This window comes from Pteropus medius, unplaced genomic scaffold (genome assembly GCF_902729225.1).
Source record: "Pteropus medius unplaced genomic scaffold, Ma_sr-lr_union100, whole genome shotgun sequence".
Classification (NCBI taxonomy): Eukaryota; Metazoa; Chordata; class Mammalia; order Chiroptera; family Pteropodidae; genus Pteropus; species Pteropus medius.
Genome location: NW_024353907.1, coordinates 1,642,630 through 1,668,168, shown reverse-complemented (window position 1 = coordinate 1,668,168; position 25,539 = coordinate 1,642,630). Strand labels below are relative to the sequence as shown.

The window sequence follows — 25,539 nt, the reverse complement described above, 5'->3', positions numbered from 1 at the left end:
TAAACACCCGCTTTTCATAACTTCCATCATTCACTGTGGCTCATTCTTGGAATATACCACCCCTCATACCATTCATCCTTCAGGTCTGCACCAATCCACTGTATATAATTTTTGAAAAGTACCATCCATCCTCCACTTTTCTTGTCTACATAGCAACTGGCTCATTACTAGAAGATAACATTCTCCCACACCATCCATTGGTTCTGTCTTGCCCCATCCTCTGTGGCTCATTGCTGCAAATACCATCTAAACGCATATTCAATCTCTTATATCTCTCCTTAACCACTGTGGCTCATTCCTGGAAGAAACCATCCCTCACATCATCTATCTTTCTTGTCTACCCTTACAGTCACTGTAGTACATTCATGGATTATACCATCACCTCATTATGGCTTATCTATTTTTTTGTACCTCCCCATCCACCTGCTTGGCTCATTTCTGGAGATACCATCCCTAACACCAGCCACTATAGCCTTCTCACCACCCCATCCACTGCAAGTTAATTCTGGAGGATACCAATACCCTGACGCCATCCAGCCTTCATAGCACTTTTACATCCTGTTGACTCATTCTTGGAAGATATCATCTGCTCACATCATCCATCTCTCTTGTTCTCGCCCCCACTCCATCCACTATGACTCATTCCTGGAAGACACCATCCCCCTACACCATCCATCATTCCTGTCTTCACCCATCCACTGTGGTTCATTCTTGTAAGATACCATTACCCCACACTATCCACCTTTCATGTCTTCCTCTATTGAGTGGGAATATACCATCTCACCATATTATCCATCTTTCCTGTTTCCTTATATACACTAAGGTTCATTCCTAGAAGATACCATTCCTTCACACCATCTACTCTTCCTGTCTCCAACAACTGGCTCATTCTTGGAAGATACCACCCACACACACCATCCATCTTTCATGTCTCCCACCATCCACTGTGGCTCATTCCGAGAACATACTGTTTTTTTTTACCCCATCCATATTTCCTGTGTCCTTACCCACTATGGGGCATTCCTAGAAAACACCATGCCTTTATACCTTCCAACCTTCTTTGCCTCCTCCCATCCTCTGTGGCTTATTTTTAGTTGACCCTTCAACTTTTTGGTTTCTGTTTAAAGACTGATTCATCAAAGAATATCTCCTTTATTTAGTTCAGGTTCACTGTTACAGTCACTCTCCTAGCATTATGTAATTTTGTTTATAATGCTATGCTCCTATTAAAAGAATATAAACTCCATGAGGGTAGGGGCCCGTTTAACAAATTCACCACCATTCCTCAGTGTTTGGTACCGTGCCTTCACATGCCAGCCCTAAAATGATGACTGAATGATCTGTAAGTAACTCAGCTACTAACACATATTCTTATTGAAGACATATACTTTATATTTTTGTTAAAATAGACTAGTGTACTTCTAGTTTCATATTTTTATATCTATTTGGAATTACTTTAGTATCTTTCAAATTGCTTCTGTAGCTGACCTCTATGTAATCTGAAAACACAATTACTTGTTTTATTGCAAATCATATAACTCTTTCATTAAAAAAGTTCTTCTCTATTCACCTACTTTTCTTTTTATGTTTCAAATTCATTTTATGCTCAAACTTGCTCTGAAATCTCTAAAGTGCCTTCAAAGGTGCTACTGACTAAAAGATCATTAGGTTTCCTCTTAACATTTTTTCTATAACTTATAAAGAAAAATGTTACAGTTCAAAATAGGATAGAAAGGATCAAAAGGGAATATAAAAAGTATATTTTAAATAGTCAAGATTACTTTGTCCAGCAGATTTTATCGATGAGATCTTTCATTGTCATCCGGTCCCATTCTTCCGCATGAGGGGCATCCCATGGTGCATCAGCTGGAATCTGCAGAGAAAGAAGGTCCCATATCCAGTGTGATGGTTACTGTCCACTGCCCTGCCAAGATGCCCTAAGAAGAACCTCCGAAAACAGGTCTCTGTCTATGATGGAAAGTGTGATTGGCAATGTATAGATAGTGGAGAGGTTGGGATGAATAGCTCTTTGGATTCTATGCCTTAATGCTGTAATAATAATAATAGCAACAATGTATAAGTGTATGTATAAATATGCAATAAATTAATATGTAGCATGGACATATAAATTAATAAATTTTGATGATGATGATCATTATTATTATTACTGAAATCTAACACCCATTCTGAGTCCCCAATTTAGGTTTGAGAGTGTGATGTTACAGAGCCTCAGACTAAGAAAAAAAACTTTGGGGAAACAAATCTTTCTCTCCTTTATTACTAAAGTGGTGTCACATATGGGTAAGACAGCTATAAGTAGGATGCCTGGCAAAAATACATCACATAAATTCTCAGTGGCATAGACTGGAAAGCACATAGGCATTAGTATTGGAGAGATGTGAGTTTGAATCCTAGTTTCTTTGCTGTGTGGTCTTGGAGAAATTACATAACCCCTTGGCACTCATTTTCCTCATTCGTAAAGTGGAATTACTACCAACTTGGCAGAGTTGTTGGGTGCCTTGAAAATGATATGCATCATTGTTCACAGCAATGTTCCCTGTATGGTGGAAGGATATTAAACAGTTGCTATTGTTATTTCAGAAACAGGTCATGTTCAAACACACATTTTACCTCCTTTCCCATGTTATCCATTGTCCGCCACAGATTGTTGTAATCCAGATATGCAATGGGGTTCCATACTGGAGGGAAGGCACCCCTAAATGGGTAAGTTCTCCCCTATAACATAAAACCAAAGGATAATTCCTTAAATTTGGATGACATTCTAAAATCCCCAAATAACATCTAAAAACCCCAAACCAAACAAGAGAAGAGCCATTTTCAAAGTAACAGGACTGTGTTAAAAGCACTGTGTTAAAAGCATCACCTTTGATGGAAAGTCAATGTATTTTACCTATACAGGCCCCAAATTTCAATAAAATTGGCAAAATTTCTCTGGTGTCTGTTACCTGTTTTTAATTTATAGAACATAATAGATTTTAACTTATTTCAACTTATATAGACCCAATGTGACCATAAAAATTAATTAATTAATTAATCAAAAAATAAATATATAAAGGTAGCTCATCCTAGTATCTAATACTGATGCCACAATACTCTCAAATCCTGACTTCCTATCTAATCTCTTTGAAGGATGTTCTTACTCAGATGAGAATAGGACGATGACTTGGCCCACATAGAAGACAGAAATAACAAACCAGAATACTTCAGGCTGTGTTTTAAAGTTCACACAGGCTAAATACAGACTAGCTAGATGACACGCGATGCCTAAAAAGTCAAGAATCAAAATATTAAAAAAGTGGATAATTGGCATTTGCCATTTTTGATTGCCCAGCATTTGTTCCCCTTTCCTAGTAGTACCCTGGTTTCTTCTTGAAAAACTACCTCTCCTCCTCTGGGGTTAGATGTGTTTTTACCACCTCCCATTACAGCAGGTGATGGGGCTAGATTCTTTCTCCCCGCTCTGGCTCCTGGTGCAGCCAGACTGTGAGCCTGTGATCTGAGCATGGCCAACCACATACTCAGAAGACTCTGACCCCTAAATAGGTCACCCAAAGACAGAAGAAGGTTGAGTCTGGGTTCTCCTTTCCTGTGACAGCATGCTGAGCAGATGCTTCCTGTTATAAAAACCATGGATGTGGTTCCTGCCCCTAACTTGCCAGAGCTCCCCTGGTCTCTGCCCACTCTCAAAATGTGGTTCTCCAGGCTCCCATCCAAGGGTGAGGGGAGAGTGAATTCTTATGAAAAAGATATCAGTTCTAGTTAGTTTCTAAGGCCTTATTTCCTAATTTAATTTATTTAAAAATAAAACATCTCATAAATCTTCATAAAGTTGCAATATTGTCTACTAATATAATTTTGCATGAAATTTTGATTTTTTATCAAATAAAAACATATTTGATATTTGTAGAAAGCTTACTGTGTGCACTACATGATGTTAAGAGCTGTGTTGGATTTTTAAAAATGGCTAAAGCAAAACTCCTAACCATCAAGGCAGAGACATAAGATATAACAGCATTTGCATTCATGTGTGCACACTTGCAAGCATGTGCAGACACACTCTGAGTAAAAATATATGGCACCATTACGTGACAAAGAAGTAATTTTTCCTTCCACAGTAGCAAATTCAAATAACCTTTGCAGATTATGTCATCTGACTTCTTATGTGAAATTGCCATATCGTAATACTATAATACAACTTTTTGAGACACCAAATCCTTTATCAACATTATCACCACCATCAGCACAATCCCATCACTTATTAAGGTCTTTCTCCATGCCCGGCACTGGCCTAAGCTCTTCATATGCGTTATCTCATGTACTGCTTACCCCAACTCTGGGAGGCATGCACTATTAATATTTACATTTTATAAATGAGGAAACTAAAGCCCAGGGATATTAGCTAGACAATAGTAGAACAGAAATTTCCTGCTCCTAAAACCTTTGCTCATACACATTAAGTTTTCTGGCCTCCCATATGGTTGATGGAAAGTTGAGATAGGCTTGTTCTAAAGACATCTTAAACTTTTCAACTAAAAGAGAACTTTTTTAATGTAAAACTTATAAACCTTCTGCTCACATCTTTTATGTTTCTAAGGAGTAAAATGGAGACTAAAATGCTCTGTGATATAAGACCACTGCTGAGGAAACAGAGTCAACTTTGGAAAATGCTGAAACACATTCTGAGAGAAATGGGCAGAGCCATTTTACCCAGAACACAAAAAATAACTATGGAAAGGGGAGAGACTAAGGTTAAGTAACAGCTCACAGGCAGCCTTCAGAACAGCTGATTCTTGTTATAATTCTTTCCTTAATTGAAATTGGGAGAAATCTACATTTTCCTTTATAAGATGTGTTTATACTCAAGTAGTAGTCTCATACAAAACTGATCTTTGCTTTAAAAATATTTTAAAAAATTAAATATGCTCAATTGTCTGGGGGCATTAAGAAAAGTATTATGAATATAATTCAACACAACATGTTCCACATTCCTAATGAAGTTCTTCTCAGGACAATACCAACCACAGTATGATTTCACAGAAAGTCCTAAAGACTCCATGATCGAGCCTTGATAAATGGAGGTGGCAGGAGAAGTGAAGAGTTCAGCCAGAGAGGAGAGTCTAGCCTGGCAACCTTTTTAGGAATTAGAGCCATGGAATATTCTAAAAAGATCATAAAAGCCTACCAAACATTTTGTTTTTTTATCCTGTTGACAGATGCAACAAGTTGATAAAGTGATTTCATTAATCAGTTTCACTCGTAGCATTTTCCGGCTTCTCTGCTCTTATTCCACAGAAAACCTAAATCTGCTCAAGAAATGCATATAAATAGGAATAGGCACCTACATGCCACCTTTTCTTCTCTCATAAGCCCCTAGAAGGCTTATTTCCTCCATGGCTTGCTTCCAAACTAGAAAACTTGAGACTGCTTTTTGTGTGTGTGAATCCTCAAAAAAGTGCAGTGGAAAGGCCTGGAGATGTCTCTTGGCTGAGAACTGCCTGCTAACCAATCCTTCTCAGTCTCTTAATTGTAATCCAGTAGCTTTCTCACAAAGGCATCAGCCATGTCTCAGTCATAAACCACATCAACAGAAATGCCTTTAACACCTAAGAGAGTGAGGCGGGAACTCTGGGAATACTTCCAAATGCTACTGCTCTTTAAAAATCAAAGCAGGCCTCTCTGCAGCAGAGGCAGGGGGGCAGCCAGGGTGGTGCAGTCTCAGCCCTGCGCAAGGAAAGACGCACTGTGAGACCAAGAGGAGGGCCTGAGAGCAGCCGCAGGGCTGCAGTGCCACTAGACCAGGAGCTCCGGAGAGCAGGGAGTTGTGCAGCCACCTCTGTGCCCTGCCGCAGTACCCAGCCTGAGTCGAATCAAGGACCAGCTGCTGTTCACCTCCCCACCCCGACTCTGCCCTCTTGCCTCCAGCCATGGTGCCCTTGCTTGCCTTGTTTCTGGTGGCCCTGCCTCTGGCCCAGGCTCTGGACTTCCATGCATGCACCTACAACAGGGAGAATTGCTTCAACCCCATGCACTGCCCGGCCATGGTCACCTACTGCATGACCACACATACTTACTATACCCCAACCAAGATGAAGGTGAGCAAGTCCTGCGTGCCCAGCTGCTTTGAGACCGTGTATGATGGCTACTCCAAGCACGTGTCCACCACCTCCTGCTGCCAGTACTACCTCTGTAACGATGCCGGCCTCGCCCCTTCGAGGACCCTGGCCCTGGCTCCCAAACTCCTGGCCATGCTCTGGGGTCTGTTTTGAAGCCTTTCTCCCCAAGACCCACTCAAGGACAAAGCTCTGAGAGTCACAACCCCACCCTCTCACCCTACACGCTCCGTCCACCTTTGGCCTCCCTGAGCCCCCTCTGCCACACCCAGGACTATCTGCCAGAGGACTCTTGGTCTCCCCACCCACTGTGTCCTGGCTCATGGGCCATGACCTCTCCATTTCAAAAGGCTGCTTTGGCACTAGGCCTCCCAAAGGTGACTGGCCTTGGTGTAGGAGCTGCCTCCTCTGTCCCAAAATGGACACCCAGCAGTGTGCTGTTAATGGGATCATCCAGCCAAGGAATCCTGATGTGCAGAGAGATGTGTCCCACCTCCCTGGAATCCCTGGGGGCAGCTGTGGCCTGAGGGCCAAGCAAGGAAGAAGGCCTTTGTTTCCCGCTGTCCTAGGGAAGGGCACCAGGCAGCCTTGGTGTTAGGACAAAAGTACCAAGGTCTGGGTTGTTTTTATTAAATATCATTCTTGCGAAATGCCAAAATGTAGCAGAGTTTTACAGATGCAGCTGTAACCAGATAAGCTTAAACAGTAACCAAATAAGTTTAGCCAAATGCAATGAAGAAGTTAACACATAGTTAAATTGTGAATATAAGCAATGGCTAAGCCTCCCTTCCCTGAGACAGCTTTGGATGTGAATCCCATCTCCTTTACTTGCTGGCTAGTAAATAAAACTACCCAAGGACCAAAAAAATATATATATCAAAGGAAAAAAACCTTGAGTAAAGGTCAAATTCATCTTGTACCTATACTCTGAAACCTTCCTACCCTTGCAAAGTGGCCTTTAATCTTTAAAGGATAATGTCTTTGACACAGCAGAAATTGTTAGTGTTAAGCAGAACTCAATGTCCCTGGAATTGTGCCCAAAATACTTAAGTCCCTTTGAGAAACCACATCTTCAGTCTACCAGTGTTCATAATAATGAGAGACTATTGCCAGATGATAATAGTTTATGGCTCCCACATCATTCTTTATTGTTGGTTGTATAAGATAAGCCAAGTTTATAGTAAGCAAGTAGCATTTACTGATTGGCATGCTAGAGAGTTTCATCTCTCTATTTTTACATTATAGTTAAACAAAAGGAAGTGAGTGTTATTAAAGAATATCACAGGCCACTGAGGAAAGCTGCCAAATATTTTTCTTTAACCATCTTGAAAATAAACAGACATGTTTTGGATTTGTTTAGGAACATGTCTGCACAACCCATATGAATTCCCTGGCACCCTTTTAGTCCCACTGTTTTGTGACAAGCCTCTAAGAGAAATATTTTGGTTGTTTCTTTTCTATAATTCATAATAATGCTTTAAATGAAGAAATCATCTAAAAAGTGATCCATCCAGTAGGATGGCAGTATTGTGTTACGTTAGTTGTTAAAGAAATCATTTTTTTTCCTCTTTCAAAATGCAGGTAGTCAAGCTCTCTTCAGATATACAGAGTTCTACTCTACCTAGAAAAAGCCATCATAATCGACATGAAAAAAATCTATCCCGCTGGAATGCCATTAACTCAGGAGAAATAAGCAGATAAAAAAAAAGACAAAAATGTTACACTGAGGACAAGTGGCCGCTTTTCTTTAACAGCATTAAGATATAATTGACATTATCTATAATCCATCCATTAAAAGTGTACAGTTCAATGGTTTTTGGTATATTGAGTCATGCAAACATCACCACATCTAATTGTAGAGCATTTTCATCACCCCAAGAAGAAATCCTTATCATTAATAGTCATTCTCCATTCTCCCCCACCCCATTTTGAAGAACTGCCAAACTATTTTTCAAAGCAGCTGAATCATCTTACATTCCCACCAGCAATGTATGAGGGTTCCAATATCTCCATATCCTTGCCAACACTTGTTATTGTCTGTCTTTTTTATTCTATCCATCCTGGTAGATATAAAGCAGTATCTCATTGTAGTTTTGACTTGCGTTTCCCTAATAACTAATGATGGCCAAAATCAAATCAGGTTTGATGAGTGGATATTGTTGAGCTCATCTTTGCTGCCATGACACTTTGCATGTGGGCCTATTGAGCAAATGGCAATGGAAAGAGATGGTGTGGTGGCTTTGTAATGTTTCAACTTGTTCAGGCTAAACTGAATTTCCCAGAATTTTTTCATATATATTTCTAGTAAGGATAGGTCACAAGAGAGATTCTTACATGAGATTTAGAGAGCAAAAATGAAGCAGCATTCATCTTGTAGTTTGCAAACACCGTTGCTTACCCTCAAGGCCCAAGATAGTGGTCCATGGCACCTGGCCATTTTCTACACTGTATTAAACTGATTTATGTACATGCCTTACTTTCCTGAGTAGTCTCAACACACCTAAGAAGAAAGACTATGCCTCACACGTGTTTTTATCACCCACATTGACTTGTAAGTAGTATGGTTCCAAGAAATGCTCATTAAATGAAGAAATAAGAGGGGGAATGGAATTCTTGCTTTTATAGCTCATCTTGTACCACATTTGGCTCTTCTAGGCCCCAGAAAGGGTCCAGTCATTTTCTATGCAAATGACTCCCTCTTTTTTCAACTCAGACAAGACCTTCTAATGAATGACAATTTAAGACTAATTTTAATATCAATTCCACATACATACCTTTTCTAAAATAGTCATAATTAATATTACTATCGAATTTACTATAATTCACTATGTGTAAGATGCTGAAGGGAAAAGAAAAAGATGAAAGACTCAGTCTCTTAGGCAACATAGTTCTCTAAAAACATTTCCTGTGTTAGCATTTCTCACTCTGATCTTTATGGATGCTGTATGAAAATGGGTTCCATGGTCATAAATCTGGGAAATCTTGGCTTATAGTTAGACAGTTTTTTTCTATATTGCCAGTCCTCATAGGACTCCTAATTTACTAATGGATATCTTGGCTCTCAAAGAATATGGAGCACTTCCAAAATTTATCTGACAAATAAACCCTCTCTTTGGCAAAAAAGTTTTGGGATTAACATTGCTTAGAAAATATTCCCTTAGGTATTCTTTCTTTGTATTCTGGCTGGCACTGGCAGGGCCTGAGAGAACATGGGAAAACATGGGCTAGAAAAAGGAGCTGCAATAACCAGCTTTATTTTCCAAATGCTACAAGTGGGAATATATTTTCATGTGGCCCTCTCCTGGGCCAGAGGATACATCATCCCACAATACTGAATCAAAAAGGAGAAATAAAACGAAATCGTTTGCACATCTAACTAAAATTGCAAGTACTCTGTGCCAAGTCTTGGGCCTGGGCCTCTGCCCCTTGAACTGGGCAGTACAGAAAGTATGTCACAATAGGTCAAGAGTGTCAAGGGCAAAGCAGAGCTTCTTGCCAAATAGGCTGTTGACTGAGTGTATTTACCTTATGTATCCCAGTTACTAGGCAGATATAGCCAGGCTCTTCTACTGGATGGATTTACCTCAGCAATGGTTTGTGTGATTATGATGTTGAAGACATGATGAGGGTTTGCAGTGGGAGGAAGGGTGAACTAGGAGCCATGAGATTCTTAGCATCATCTTCCCAAAATTTGTATATCAGGAAAGTATTTTTTTAAAAAAAATCTACAAATTGGGAAAAGTCACAGATACTCGGGACTTCTTTGGTGGATACCTAAATAATTATGTAGATTGGCAACTTCACCTGTCTGTCCCAGGACTATCTGTCCCAGGACTACCTTTATCACTCACTGCTGGTCAGCAATTGTGAGCCAATAGTGATTTCTTCTCATTGTCTCTGAAGTCTTATGCCTTTTCAGAGACATTTATCTGCTGGATATGGCAGTGGAAACTAGGCCACTGGGTAGTTCGGTAAATACACAAAATTAAATCTCAGCTAAGGTTCACTGTGTATCATTTGAGCCTGACAAATTACATGAGAGTGATAGGAACAATAGAAAATGGACTAGTAGTTCAGTAATTCTCTGAAAAGTCTGACATGAGAAAAGTCATTTAAATTAAAAGGACTCAGTTTCACAGCTTTCAGGATGAAAGTGTTTGTTACATTTAACTATAATTAACATTCAAATTTTCTGGGATTCCACCTAAAATTTTCTTCTGGTTGCTTTAAACCCAAACACTAAGCAATAAACAACTATAAATAAACAGACAAACAAACAAACAAACAAATAAAATGCTATGGAAACTACTGAACTGCTCAAATACAAGTATCTCTTTTGAATTTCAAGTTCTGTGTTTGCTAAGGTTAGTTATCAACTAGGTTCTCACATCTGTCTGTCTGTCTGTCTGTCTGTCTCTCTCTCACTCACTTCTGTAGGACTTAGAGCCAAATAATTGCATTCAAACAGTTTTTCCCATCTCTAAGGTAAGAATAACTGTCACTTACTAAAACTTTGAAGTTCGCTAGGTTTTCAAAAGGTATTTGTTCATTGAGTTTGACAGAGAAGTGAGAAAGCTTGGAGTTCACACCTGAGACAAAGGGCTATATAGTAGCATCAATCCTGTTAAGTGGTAAGACAGGGAAATGACCAAAAAGATTATCTGACTGGGTCAGTGTGTGCTCATGGGACAATGTAACTTCCTTTCTTCATAAAGTTACCAGAATGGACCAGGTATGAGAGTCATTGGAAATTAGAGGGGTTTTAAGGTTTTATCTATTAGAAGGCTACTCTGAAAAAAATTGAAAATTCAGGACTTCTCTACGGCCATACCACCCTGAATGCGCCCGATCTCGTCTGAAAACTCAGGACCAATAATTAAGCCTTTTGGTTGGGGTAATGGGTGCATTCTCTGGGGTGGGGGTAGGGGTTTCAGAAGGGAGAAATAGGAAGGAAGTAGAAAGCAAAGGGGTGGGAGGAAGGAGGAGATTTTAATCTCAAATTGGCAACTACATTCTAACCTGAAAGGTCAAAGTCTCCAAGAGTTGGGTTATTGTGGAGGCTAGATCAATTTCTCTTGAGGAAGTTGTTTATGTAATGTTTCATTCCATTCACGAGGTTCCTTTTGCTATTAAGCAAAAGGTCGAGGCCCCATTTTGCAAAGTTTCGGAACCTTAGTCAGAGAAATCCTTTGTTCTCTGACCTAACCTTTCTATGCTGCCAGGGAAGGCCAGTTCAAGGCAGAAGGGTGACTCTAGACTACTTCTCATTGAATAGTTAGAAAATAATTTCTGTAGTAATCAACTCCCCATTAAAAATGAATGGAAGGAAGATGAAAAAAGTTCTGTAGAGGGATGGTGGTAGCACAACAATGTGAATGTACTTAATGTTGCTGAATTATACACTTGAATATGGTTAAAATGGCAAATTTTGTTATGTGTATTTTACCATAATTATTTAAAAGAAAAAAATAGAGAGAAGGAAAATATATAATAATTAATTCAACTTTGCTATATACTGGGCTGTCACTTCAACTGAGTAAAAACTTTGTTCTCTTAGAAACTAAGTTAGAGATTTGTCCCTGAAAGTTTATAAGAAAAAGGAACCTTTGTGATAAAATGGCTAATGCTGATCTTAGCTTTCTAAAGAGTACAAGGCTTTATGAGTAATTTCGGTCATTAAGCTTTCCTGTGACCTAAAATAAATAAATGGAGGGGAAAATAAGAAAGGAAGTTAATAAAAACTATTTTTTACAAGCTATGTCAATATATCTTTATACTGAATACTTGATAGATCAAAGTGAAAATGTGTAAACATTTTCAGTCTCTCTACTTTTAAAAACCTATGTATAATTGTAATTTAGAGAAAAAAAATCCCTCTTGCATTACCTCATTTCCACAACAAAAACAGAATTTCTTAACATGAGCACAGGCCTATTACCACTTGCTTGTCCTTACTTAACTGTCTTGTTTTCATCTTTTACTCTGATTTATATGAATTACCTTAAACACTTTTTCTTTCTTTTGAAAATCAAGCAGGGTATCATGGCATAAAATTGATACTCTTATATCAATCATACTTTGACTAATAAGTTTACATAAATCATTTATCAGAAAGAATATATAGCCAACAATTCTAAACCATATCCTAGACCTCTGGACTTAATATTTTAACACAATATTACAATCCATCTGTAGTCTTAAGCCTGGTGAACCTAACTGGAGTGGCCTGGGGGTTGCTCAGGTGGCAGGTGTTCACTGAAGGCCAGAGGAGCTACAGATCTATGACTCAGGGTCCAAGAGAAGAGAATAAGTCAGTTTGGTATATGGCACCACATATGGCTCCCAGACACTTACATGCACCTGAGGTTCAGAGAAGTCCCTACTGTCAAAGGGGCAGTTAGCCTTTGTCACATTTTGGAGCAGTTTATAGGGGAGTTCACAAGTTGACTTTCTGCCCATAGAATAAGGAACAATGTGATGTAGCCCACAGAACCCTGAGTATAAGAGCTGGAAAGCCTCACTTTGGCTCCTCAATTCTCTGAACCTCAGTTTACTCATCTGTAAGATGAGGGGAAACAATGCTTATTTATAGGATCATTTGGATGCTGAAATAAAGTAAATCATATATATAGGCACATTACAGGTGAAAAGCAGTACAAATGCATAGCATCAGGTAGGATGAATTTAGGTGACTAACAGAAAAGAGACAAAGATATGACAAGAAGTATCCCTACAAGTGTCTAACACCTTTGTCTTCTTGAGCTTCCTACAAAGAGGGGCTGAAAGTAAAAGTATAACTTTCTTTGAAGACAAAAGAAACACCTTTCATGAGTTGGTATGGAAAGGTGTTAAAGGCAGGTAAAAATCATGCACCGAGAAGACATAACATTTATTAATAACTATGCTCCCAAAAAGGGAGCCCCGAAATATGTAAAGCAATTATTAACAAAACTAAAGGGAGAAACAGACCAAAATACTATCATAGTAGGTGACCTAAATGCCTCAATATTAGAAATGGACAGATCATCCAAACAGAAAATCGATAAGGAAATAACATCCTTAAATGACACATTAGACTAACTGGACATAATTGACATTTACAGAGCTTTCCATCTCAAAACAACTGTTTATATATTCTTCTCTAGTGCACATAGAACATTCTCAAGGATGGATCACATACTGACACACAAAGGTAGCCTCAACAAATATAAAAGGGTTGAAATCATACCAACCATACTGGCTGATCATAATGATTTGAAACTGGAGATCAACTGCAAAAAGAAAGCAAGAAGAACCAAAAATACATGGAGATTAAACAACATGCTACTGAAGAATAAGTGGGTCAGAGAAAGAATAAAAAGAGAGATCAAGAGATACATAGAAATGAATGATAATGATAGTATAACATATCAAAACTTGTGGGACATGGCTAAAGCAGTCAAAAGAGGAAAGTTCATATCATTACAGGCCTATCTCCAAAAACAGGAATGTGCCCAAATAAACAACCTAACGCTTCATCTTAAAAACCAGAAAAGGAAGAACAAATGAAGCCTAAAGTCAGCAGAAGGAAAGAAATAATCAAAATTAGAGCAGAAATAAATAAAATTAAAAACAAACAAAAAATAGAAAAAATAAATGCAACAAAGAACTGGTTCTTTGAGAAGGTTAATAAAATTGACGAACCCCTGGATAGACTCACTAAAGAAAAGAGAGGAAATACACAAACAAAATCAAGGATGAAAGAGGGGAAATTATGACTGACATTGCCGAAATACAAAAGTTCATACAAGAATACTTTGAAAAAGTATATAACACCAAATTTAATAACCTAGAAGAAATGGACCGGTACTTAGAAAGATACAACCTCCTAGACTGAATCAAGAAGGACTGGAAAATCTAAACAGACAGATCAGCAGTATGGAAATTAAAACAATTATCAAAAACCTACCAAAAAGTAAAAGTCCAGGACCAGACAGCTTCAGCAGTGAATTCTACCAAATATTCAAAGAAGATTTAATACCTATTCTCCTCAAACTCTTCCAAAAAATTGAAGAGGAGGCAATACTTCCCCTGTCATTTTATGAGGCCAGTATTACCCTGATACCAAAATCTGGTAAAGATAACATACACACACAGACACACACACACACACCCACACACCCACACAAACACGACTAAGATCAATATCTCTCATTAACACAGATGCAAAAATACTAAATAAGATACTAGCAAACCGAATACAGGAAAATATTAAAAAGATTATGCACCATGATCAATTAGGCTTAACCCCAGAGGCGCAGGGATGGTTCAACATACACAAATTGATTAATGTGATCCACCACATAAACAAATTAAAAAATAAGAATCATATGATGATATCAATAGATGAGAAAAAACCTTTGACAGATACAGCATTCATTTATGATCAAAATACTTAACACAATCTGTATAGAAGGAAAGTATCTTAACATAATAAAGATCATATATGACCAACCCTCACCAACATTATACTTAATGAGGAAAAACTGAAAATCTTCCCTCTAAGATCAGAAACAAGGCAAGGCTGTCCACTATCGCCACTCTCGTTCAATATAACATTGGAGATCCTAGCAAGTGAAATCAGTCAAGAGAAAGATATAAAAGGCATCCAAATAGAAAACGAAGTCAAACCGTCAGTATTTGTGGATGACATGATTCTCTATATAGAAAACCCCAAAGACTCCACAAGAATACTATCAGAAACAATAAGCAAATACAGTGAAGTTTCTGGATACAAAATCAACATTCAAAAATCCATAGCATTCCTATACTCTGATAACAAAGTGTCAGAAAAAGAAGTAGAAAAAATAATTCCTTTTGCAATTGCAACAAAAAGAATCAAATACCTAGGAATAAATCTCATGAAACATGTGAAGGACCTATATAATGAAAACTATAAGACCTTAGTAAAAGAAATCGAAGAAGATACAAAGAAATAGAAAGATATTCCATGTTCTTGGACCAGAAAAATCAACATAGTTAAAATGATCATATTACCTAAAGCATTATATAGATTTAACACAATCCAAATCAAAATCTCATTGGCATCTTTTAAAGAAATAGAACAAAAAATCATCAGATTTATATGCACGAAAGATCCCAAATTGCCAAAGTCATCCTGAGAAAAAAAGAACGAGGCTAGAGGCATCACTCTGCCTGACTTCAAATTATTCTACAATGTGACAATAATGAAAATGGCATGGTATTGGCAGAAAAATAGACACATGGACCAGTGGAACAGAATCAAGAGTCCAAAAGTAATTCCATATTTATATGGGCAAATCATTTTCGACAAAAAGCCAAAAACATAGAGTGGAGAAAAGAAAGCCTCTTGAATAAGTGGTGCTGGGAAAACTGGAAAGCCACCTGCAAAAGAATGAAACTAGACTGTTGTCTAACACCACACATCAAAATTAACTCAAAATGGATTACGGACCTGAATATAAAACCTGAAACAATAAAATGTATAGAAGAAAATATAGGAACTAAACTCAAGGACCTTGGACTTAAAGAGGATTTTATGAATTTGACCTCAAAGGCAAGGGAAGTGAAAGCTAAAATAAGTGAATGGGACTACATCAAACTAAAAAGCGTCTGCTCAGCAAAAGAAACCATCAACAAGGTAAAGAGACAGCCATCCGAATGGGAAAATATATTTTCAAGAAACACCTCTGATCAGGGCCTAATACCCAAAATACACAAAGAACTCATATGACTCAATGACAACAACAACAACAAAAAACAAATAATCCAATGAAAAAATGGGCAGAGGACATGAACAGACACTTCTTCCTAGAGGACATATAAGTGGTTAACAAATATTTGAAAAGATGTTCACCATCGCTAGCTGTTAGAGAAATGCAAATCAAAACCACAATGAGATACCATCTTGTACCTGTTAGAATAGGTACAATCAAGAGGACAAGTAATAACAAATGTTGGAGAGGATGTGGAGAAAAAGGAACCCTCATACACTGCTGGTGGGACTTCAATTGGTACAGCCAGTATGAAAAACAGTATGGAGGTTCCTCAGAAAACTAAGAATTGATCTGCCATATGATCCAGCAATCCCTCTACTGGGTATTTACCCCAAAGACTTGAAAACCTATATCCTAAAAGATATTCGCACACTGATATTTATAGTAGCACTATTCACAGTGGTCAGGACATGAAAGCCATTTGCGACAACATGGATGGACCTCGAGATAATCATGCTAAGTGAAATAAGCCAGACAGAAAAAGTTGAAAATCACATGATATCACTTATATGTGAGATATAAACCTAAAAGAAACAAATGAACAAGACAAAAAAACAGAGACTCATTGACATGGATTGTAGACTAGTGGTTACCATCGGGTAGGGGGTAGGGAGGAGTGGGGAGGTAGACGGGTAAAGGAAGTCAAATATGTTTTGACAGAAAGTTATCTATGCGAGGTGAACACACAGTGTAAAGTACATATGTGCCTTATTGTTAAAGTGTACAGCTGAAACTTACTGGATTTTGTTAACCAATATATATATATTAAAAAGAAATATTCTTAATCAAAAGACACACTAATATAAAGCAGGGGTCAAAGGCAGTTTTACCCTGGCAAACGATAAGACAAACAATAACCAAAAAAAAAAAACCACATCCTCTGCTTTCAACATAACCTACTGGCTAAACCAAAGTTCACCTCTAAAGAACAAGAACAGCAACAACACAATCACTTAGCATTCTGGAACACGCATAATCTGAAAAGCCTTTGATTTCGGTCATTGGAGTAAATGGCTGTAGGAAGAATAGAATAAATACAAGGAAAAATTGCTTGCTAAGCTGTTACTATCAGGGAAGCTTATGTTGTTTCAAATATATCTTTATCACACTATTCTGTAAAAATAAATGTGTGGTATATATTTATAGTCTTTAATTTTATTTAAAGACTGTGTGAAAGGCAAGGAGAAAGTGAAAATGCATGAATGTGCCAATTTCTCCTTCAAAGCATCTTCTGTAAAATACCTCACTCCATCTCTGGCAGTGTTCTCCATTTCCACACACTACCTACATTATTTTGATCTGGAGAAACTGATGAAAAGAAAAAAAAAATCAAGGATTTCCTCCTTCCTTTCCCAAGACTTGGCACTGAAAAATTTAACAAAACATCTCCACAACCAATGAAACTCATTCATAAAACAATCCTAATGAGGTGCATCTTATTTAGTAATGCCAGTAACGTATCAATCAATCCCCAAGAGGCATTCAATTCTCCTCGCTTCTTTATACCACCCAAAGAAAAAGAATCAATAAAGAGGACTTTTTAAACATATCTAGCTGATGCCACTTTAAATCCACCTTTCTGATTAAAGACATATGATTAATTTATATCAATTTCACAAATCAGATAATTTCCCAAGTGAAGCTGTATCAAATTATGACATTCATACAACCTATTCACTGTTGAAACTAGTTAAGAAACTATTATGTAAGAACCAGGATCTATTAAACCAGAATTAGAATGGGGATTCTATTCCCAAGATTCATGATGGACAAAGGCAGAAATGTTAGCCAATATTATTTATTTATTATTGTTGTTTACTTATTTCCTCCCTTTAGATTGCAAGCTTCACGTGAGCAGAAACTTTGATCATGTGCCCACCACTGTATTTCCAGCCTGGAACAATATCTGGTCCAGAGTAGATTGCTCAGTAACTATTTAACTGAAGAATGCATTTAGCATAATGATGTGAAACTTCTATGACTGAAATGGACATAGTCTCTTGGGTAAGGGACAGGGCTGAAACATTTAATAGTTGAAATACCATTAAACATCTATCTCCAGTGCTCAGCTCAGCTCAGTCTTGAGACTCCATACGTTCATGTCAAAACTTGCACTGTAAACACAAGCTTGCTTAGCCAAGATCAAAAACAGTTCTTTGGTGAATACTGACTATCATCCTAAAGTAGATTGAAACTGCATGCACCACAGTCTACTGACAGAAGAAACAATTGAATTGAGGCATTCTTTCAGGCTGCACATTGGGAAAATAGAAGAGCTGAAGCAATCTGGATCATAAAGAATACTGCTTGGTTTAACTAGGCAGTGGCAATCTTCCAGTGATTCATCCACTTCATTACATTGTTATTTACTAAAAAGAATGCACTGTATTATATTGCAAAAACCAGGGTTGTCAAGAGAGATACTATAATTTGCATTATTAATGCACTACACTATCATGTTAGGAAAAAGTCCATTTTTCCCCCCTAGAAGTGGACAGAACAGTGAGAAATTAGATATTTTTAAATAAGTGGACTTGTTCTTTGCTGTATAGTTTACTTACGATCTTATCTGGAATATTTAACTAAATATCTTCCTGTTTTTCTCTAATCTGGCCTACTCCCTTTATAGTTTCCTGGTTGTCATAAAAACATTGATTATATTGTCATCGTAGAAATATGATATAATTAGAAACACTAGTAGAAATGAAGCATTCATTCAGATAAAATAGGCACCAACTAACCCACTACTTTTTTATCTTAACTGTCTACCTTGGGTAAAGATATGTTTTTTGGCAGGTTAAAGTATATGAGAGGATGGTTAAATGGTATTTATATTCTCCATCTTTTCATTAGATGAGATTACATCTTAAATGACAAGAACAGTATTAAGTATCTTAAATATGTGCTTATATATAAGTACTAAAATCTAAAATAGAACTTCAACATTCATTGTCTGGCACTTAAATGACTGTTTTACAGTTACTACATTGATCACAATAATCAAGACACAGTGATTGTATTATAGCAGATAGCTACATTGCTCTTCCAGACTCACAGGCCTAAGGTCTGAGCAAAATGATCCTTAGCATCACATTCAGGGACATAGTGAAGGACACAGAATGACTCTTAGCAGAGAGCCCTCGAAGAAAACCAGTACAGGTACAAACCATATGCAATCTTCCTGGAGTTCAGAGCCATACCAAAATCCCTGACATGGGAATCTGGCATGGTAAGAGACAACACAGAAAAGTGGAAAGGCCTTGACCTGAAATCCAGCTCAGTGACCCTTACTTGCTGAAGTAGATTACTTGCCTTCTGAGCTTCAGTCCATTTTTGTGAAATGGAGCCCCTGCCTTAGGGTCCTTGTGAGAATTAAAAAAAGATAATAGAGGTGAAGACTGTGGCACAGGGCCTAAACATATGAGGATCTCCAGTAAAAGAAAGCTAGGGTTGTCATCACTACAGGAGTGCTGCTGACCTTGAGGTATCAACCACTGTGGCTGCAATTTCAGTGCGCTCTTTGTTGTCCAAAGTGTAGATTAAGCAGGAGTTTTAGCACCAAGCCTGCTATATGCTGCATGTTCAATAATTATGACAGAATATTACTATTGTGTTGATATGCATGGCAAAGATCCAGAGTTTAATAATGCCTTACATTCTTGAAAGCAGCCTCAGACTACCAAGTCCAATGCCACGAGATGCCATTTCTAGTAGGTTATGTGACAGCTCAGTCATATTTGTATTTTGGGGAAAGAGGAACGTGATGGCAGTTTAGTGGCTTTACCTTATGGAAAGCTGTTTCTTAGGAATAGGACTGTAGAATAGGATATGTGGCCCTAACCTTAGACAGAGGGACTCAGCAGCAGCAACAAAGAAAGTGACTCTGGATGTTATTTTTAATATATTTCTTCCCTTACTTAGGCACTTGTTGTAGCATTTCCTTATGTCTTTCTATGAGTTCATCCTCTACTAATGCTTGCAGCAGGACCCTCTCAAAGTATAGAATAATCACAGCTAGATTTCTGAATGTAAGCCTCCCCATGAAGCCCAGAAAATTCCAGAGGCATCAGAAAGGCTGAACTAAATTTACCTAACTTGTTAAGGTTCTGTCAGGAAGGCTGGCCAGCATGCCATGATCTGTTGATAACTTTCAGGCAAAGTCACAATTCTCAAACAGCACTTTTACATTTCACACCCCACCCCCACAGCCCTCAAACCCCTTCTCCTTGAGGAACAATGAGTTGAATTATCACAAAAGCTGACTGGGTGTTGTTTTCAAAATCTCGATCTTTGCATCAAGTTTTAGAGTGGGAGACTAGCAGGTACTTAGGTGGAGGACATAGCTACAAATTTTCAGTTTTTCCTTTTCAAAATGTATATAAAGGAACATGGAACAGAGAGAAGAGTAAGAAAGTGAAAGATACAAAGATACATGGTCTTTCAATAACTGTATCTATTCATCATTTGAGCTGGGATTCAGTGAAGTATATGGAGATATACCTTACAATGGATGTGTTCAGCCAAATATTAGAGGCCCAGAACACTTTGTTCAGGACCCTCATTTTCATTTCATAGGCCATATATTGAGATCATGAAGAGCATGCAGTCAGTGTAGACAGACTGTTACTAGTTTTACTACCTCTCCAAACCTCAGTTTTCTCCTCTATAAAATGGGGATAATTGTGCCTACCTACCAAGGTGGATGTAAGCATTTAATGAATATTGATGCATAAAAAGCACTTGTTTATTGTGAGGTTCCAGGGAAAATAAAAATCTCCCAGCACCTAAATGTTAGGGAGGAAGAGGTTATAAGCATGAGTCTGCTGAGATTCTAGGATAGTCATCAGATTTATTTCCTTCCCAGTTGGACTGGAGAGTGAATTTATATGACTGTTTTAATTAGTTTCTTCCTTTATTAAATGGACTAATACACAAATACATAAAAGTTCTCAATATGTAGCCACTATTACTCTTACTGCTGTTATTACTTACTAGTTCAGAGAAACACCATGCCGTGCAGAAAAGAGAAAGTGGGGAAGCAAGGAGGTTTTTCCTATTTGCCGTGGCCTAGTGAAGCCAGCATTCCTAAACACTTTGCATAATTTTTTATACTTTTTTCATTCCTTCATTGACCTCTGAATCCATAGTTTTTCTAAAGGTTACTGGTTTGTTTTTTACCCCTGTGTCACTGCCAGATTCTTCCAAGCATCTCAAACTATCTGGCTATCTGTTTCTCAAGATTTCTGATCTCTCTGATTGTGCATTGGTATACATCCACTACAAATATCCTTAACTCTCAGGTCCTTGACCCCTGCCCTGGCAATGCTAGTTCCAGGAAGTGGGCTGCAATGTCAAGTGGGAAACCTAACCTCAAGGCATGTTTCCAGACCCCAACTGCTCCATGTTTGGCTTTAGTGAGAAATAATAACACTGACAACAGCTACTGTTTCTTGAGTGGATATCAACAGTTAGAGTTTAAACAATCTTTTGTTTAAATGGTAGGAAATTTAACAACCGAGGTAGACATCCCCAGAGTCAAGGCTCAGGACAGTGGAAATGATCAAGGCGTGTAAGGAAATGTCAGGTAAGGAGGATGAAAAAAGTGGCCTCAAACTATTGTGTTCCGTGGGGGCTTAGAATTGCATCATAGATGCCTCAGGGGCTACCTGGGGCTGTGTGTGTGTGTGTGTGAGAGAGAGACTGTTTGTCACACCACCTCCCCTTCTTCCCACCTCTCCACCCTGCTCCTCTTCCTCCTGCCCAAGGAAGGGGAGAGAAAGAAACTGAGAGCCTCCTACTCCTTCTCCTGTTGGACTGGGGGTAGGGGTGCAGCCTTCAAGGGCCACAGTGAGTGATGTAGAGGAGGGCCAAGCTGAGGCATGACTCCTTGCAGTGATTCCAGGAGTCCACAGGGACTTTTTTTTTAAAAGAAAAAGAAAAAAAGGCAGAACACTAAAGCCAAGAGCCTATTTTTAGAATTGCTTTGAAAAAAAGCAATTAAAATAAAATAAAAACAAATGTTTTCTCAAATACAATACTACCCCCATTAGTCCCTTCAGTAAAACATCAGGCTTACCTTGACATACTGTACAAGACGCTCGTTTACATTTATTTTGTAAGTTTCTAAACCCAGCTCCTTAGATAATCTTAAGATTCTATTCTGGGTTGGTCCCACATAAGCGCCACCAACATCTACGTAATCAACATGTTCATTCTGTAGAAAGAGAAAAAGTGGCCAGAAGACTTTAGTTAAAACTTGAAAAAAAAGTTTTCATGTCTTATAAAAAATTTATTTTTTTATAACTTAAATGTGCCTTACATCTCACCGACAAATTGCAACTGAAAATAGCAATCCTTTCACCTCCACTCAAGAACTGGGCACAACCCTATATGACATTCATCACCAAACAATCCCATTTGTATAGTTATTGATGAGGCTGATTCAGTAATAACATGCATAAAGAATAAAAAAAACACTGTACAGTACATTCTACTGTTCTAGATCTTTTTCAAGACATTTAAGTTATTTTCTATGTGTTTCTTCAGGGTTGTTGCTAAGGGAGCCACCCAGAGATTTATTAGGCCTAATTCTCTGATTTTCAACAGATAAAATCTTAAATTGGCCCACACTGATGCACCCTTGATCTGATTTTAAAACACTTGCAGGGAACAATGCATCATAGGAAGAATATAAAAAGGTATAAAAATGTTCGTATACCTAGAAATTAGTTTATAAATACACGAGCCTTCCTTCTTTAACTGAAATTTACTTTTTCCCTCTTAAATGCAATTCTACATTTTTTCCAGCATTTCTATTAACACACTCTCCAATGATTTAATTAATAAATTGAATATGGTGAGTTATAACTCCTGTATGTATTTGTAATAACTTCTTATGGATCTGTTTCTACTTTGTTGTTTATATCAGCTCTCATCCACATTGCCTATTCTTGTTTGCCTGATTATTTTTTATTGCATGCCACTCATTGAATTTGGAAAAGAATGAATATAACTTGAATCTTAGGAAGATATCTTTCTCAGAGAGGATTTGTCTGCTTCTGCCCAGTACCTGGGGATGCAAACAACAGCAGGTAATTTTATTGCATTTTCTGTGCCTGAAATGATTTGAACTTGGGCTGAAATGCACGCATGGCCTAGTCCTTTTGCAGTTTGCCCTTAGTCCTAGGACGCAGTCCAACTCAAAGCACAAAGAGTTTACCAATACTTCCCTCCACACACACACACACACTTTACTGTACTCTGGACTTGACCTTCAGATGCCCTAGATTTGTAAAACTTTTAAAAGTACTATTCGACTTCTCACTTGCTTCTTCAATGGTCAGCAAACTCTCCCCCCACACACCCTAACACTCACAGGGGAAGAGTAAGTCAATCTTTCCTTCCAAAGTTGGCCCAGTGATTCTTCACTATCTTGTTAGCTCTCTGATGTTTTGAAGATTTGTGTGTGTGCGTGTGTGCGTGTGCATGTGTGTGTGTGTGTAGTGCAATTAGTCTAGTCTCTGTATACTTAGTGAAAGGGTTGGGACAATTTACCTAATCTGTTATTTACAGAAAATTGATTTCGGCTATGATTCAACTTTGCCTTCCTGGGGTAACCCAATCTGATATTATCTTTCAATTGCAGGATATGCTTTGCTAACATTTTGTTTAGGATTTTTGTATCTATGTTCATAAATGAGATTGAGATAGGCTCGTGATTCTCTTTATTCTACAGATCTTGTCTGTTTTTTTGCATTAGAGTATTGCTAATCTCATGAGTTAGTAATCATGCTTTCTTCTATTCTCTAGAAGAGTTCATATATAAATAAAATTGTCTATTCTTTGAACATTAGGTATAACACACCTGTAGAGCTATCTAGGCTCAGTGTTTTCATTGTGGGAAAAATCTTAAACTACAGATTCAATTTATTTTGAAGCTAAAGCACTACTCATATTTTCTATTTCTTCTTAAATCAGTGTTAATTTTGATAAGTTGTACTTTTCTTATAATATATGATCTTGTATCCCTTTTATTGTTTATTTGGGATGTCTCTTTTTTTCTTCAAAAATCTTATCAGATACTTGTTTATTTTAAATAAATCTGTTCAAAGAATCAACCTTTCAGTATTTAGTTTCTGTTAACATTGACTTATGCTCTTCTTTCCTTCTTTTTTGGATTTATTATACTCTTAATTTTCTAACTCTTTGTGTTCTTAGCTTATTCATACTGAGCTTTTTTCTCTTCTGTTTAGAGAATTATTCTCTAAATATTGTTTTAGCTACATTCACAACTTTATTGTAGTATTTCCATTACTGTGCAGTTTTAAATATTTTCAAATTGCCATTACAATTCCTCTCTAAATCCATGTTTCTAAAAATTTTGTCGTGTTTTAATTTTCACAGCTGGAATGTTTTTAGTTATCTTTGTGTCATAATTGTATCATGGTCAAAGAATGTAGTTTATATGATAACAATTCTTAGGGCTTACTTTATGACCTAGCACATGGTCAATTTTCAAAAATTATCCTGCATGAAAAGAACACATAATCTAGATTTCATTCTTTTTTTTATGGTTGAGTAATACTCCATTCATCCACTGGCGAACACCCAGGTTGCCTCCATATCTTGGCTATTGTAAATAATGCTGCAGTAACAATATAGAGGGTACTGTGTTGAATGAAGTAAGTCAGACAGAGAAAGACAAATGCCATATGATTTCACTTATATATGAGGTCTAAAGAACAAAATTAATAAACAAACAAAACAGAAACAAACTTATAGATACAGAGAACATTTTGAGGGTTGCCAGAGGGGGGTTAGAGGGATGAGTGAAAAGGGAAAGGGATTAAGTACAAATTGGCAGTTACGAAACAGTCATGGGCATGTAAGTTATAACATAAGGAATATAGTCAATAATAGTATAATAACTATGTATGGTGTCAGATGGGTACTAGATTTATCAGGGTGATAACTTTGTAAGTTATATAAATTTCTAAAAACAATGTTGTATACCTGAAACTAATGTAATATTGTATGTCAATTGTAACTGAAAAATAAAAAAATATTTTAAAAAGCATATAATCTATAAGAAGTCATATGCATATTTTATATATGTTCATTAGAATAAGATTGTACTCAGTCTTTTTTGTTTGCTTAATTTATTATTAACTTAGAAAAGGATGTTAAAGATCCCCTATTCTATTGGGCATTTATCTTTGATTCCTATTAATTTTTTGATTTGTATTTTGAGCTACTTTATTTAGTGTACACAAGTTCAATCTTTTGAGTCTTTTATCATTATGTACTGACACTCCTTTCAAAGAAATTTTTTGTTTAAAATTTATTGTCTGATATCAGTATAGTTATAACAACTTCGTATTTATCTTTTTCTATCTTTCAGTTAGTTTTCTTTTGACATTTTTATTCTTTTAATTGACAAGTTTAGCCCATTTATACTTATTATATATTTTTAAATGGCTTAATTTTACCTCTTATTTTATATTATGAATATTCATTTGTCCCACTTTAACAGTCCCATTCCACCCTGATTCCTTTACTTCTTTTAGATTAAGGGTTTTCTTCTAAAATTTTTTCTTCTACTTGTTTGGAAG

At 37.3% G+C, this 25,539-nt stretch overlaps 2 protein-coding genes across 3 annotated transcripts in view; one reads left to right on the top strand and one right to left on the bottom strand.

The window, feature by feature from the left end:
- Nucleotides 1–25,539, bottom strand: part of MAOA (monoamine oxidase A) — a 64,622-nt gene that overhangs the window by 22,222 nt on the left and 16,861 nt on the right. The window contains exons 3-5 of one of the 2 annotated variants that reach the window (XM_039851550.1): nt 22,005–22,142; nt 2,632–2,736; nt 1,782–1,873 (exon numbers count right to left, since the gene is read on the bottom strand). In XM_039851550.1, the coding sequence (XP_039707484.1) occupies nt 1,782–1,873; nt 2,632–2,736; nt 22,005–22,142 (335 nt within the window). The remainder of the gene's footprint in view (nt 1–1,781; nt 1,874–2,631; nt 2,737–22,004; nt 22,143–25,539) is intronic. The other variant, XM_039851551.1, reaches the window with a different exon arrangement.
- On the top strand, nt 5,946–6,287 carry LOC120593659 (ly-6/neurotoxin-like protein 1). Its single transcript, XM_039851552.1, has one exon. It carries the CDS (start codon nt 5,946–5,948, stop codon nt 6,285–6,287), a length of 342 nt encoding a protein of 113 aa, XP_039707486.1.

Coding starts and splice junctions, on each gene's coding strand:
- LOC120593659 (XM_039851552.1), top strand. CDS start 5,946: ATGGTGCCCTTGCTTGCCTTGTTTCTGGTGGCCCTGCCTCTGGCCCAG.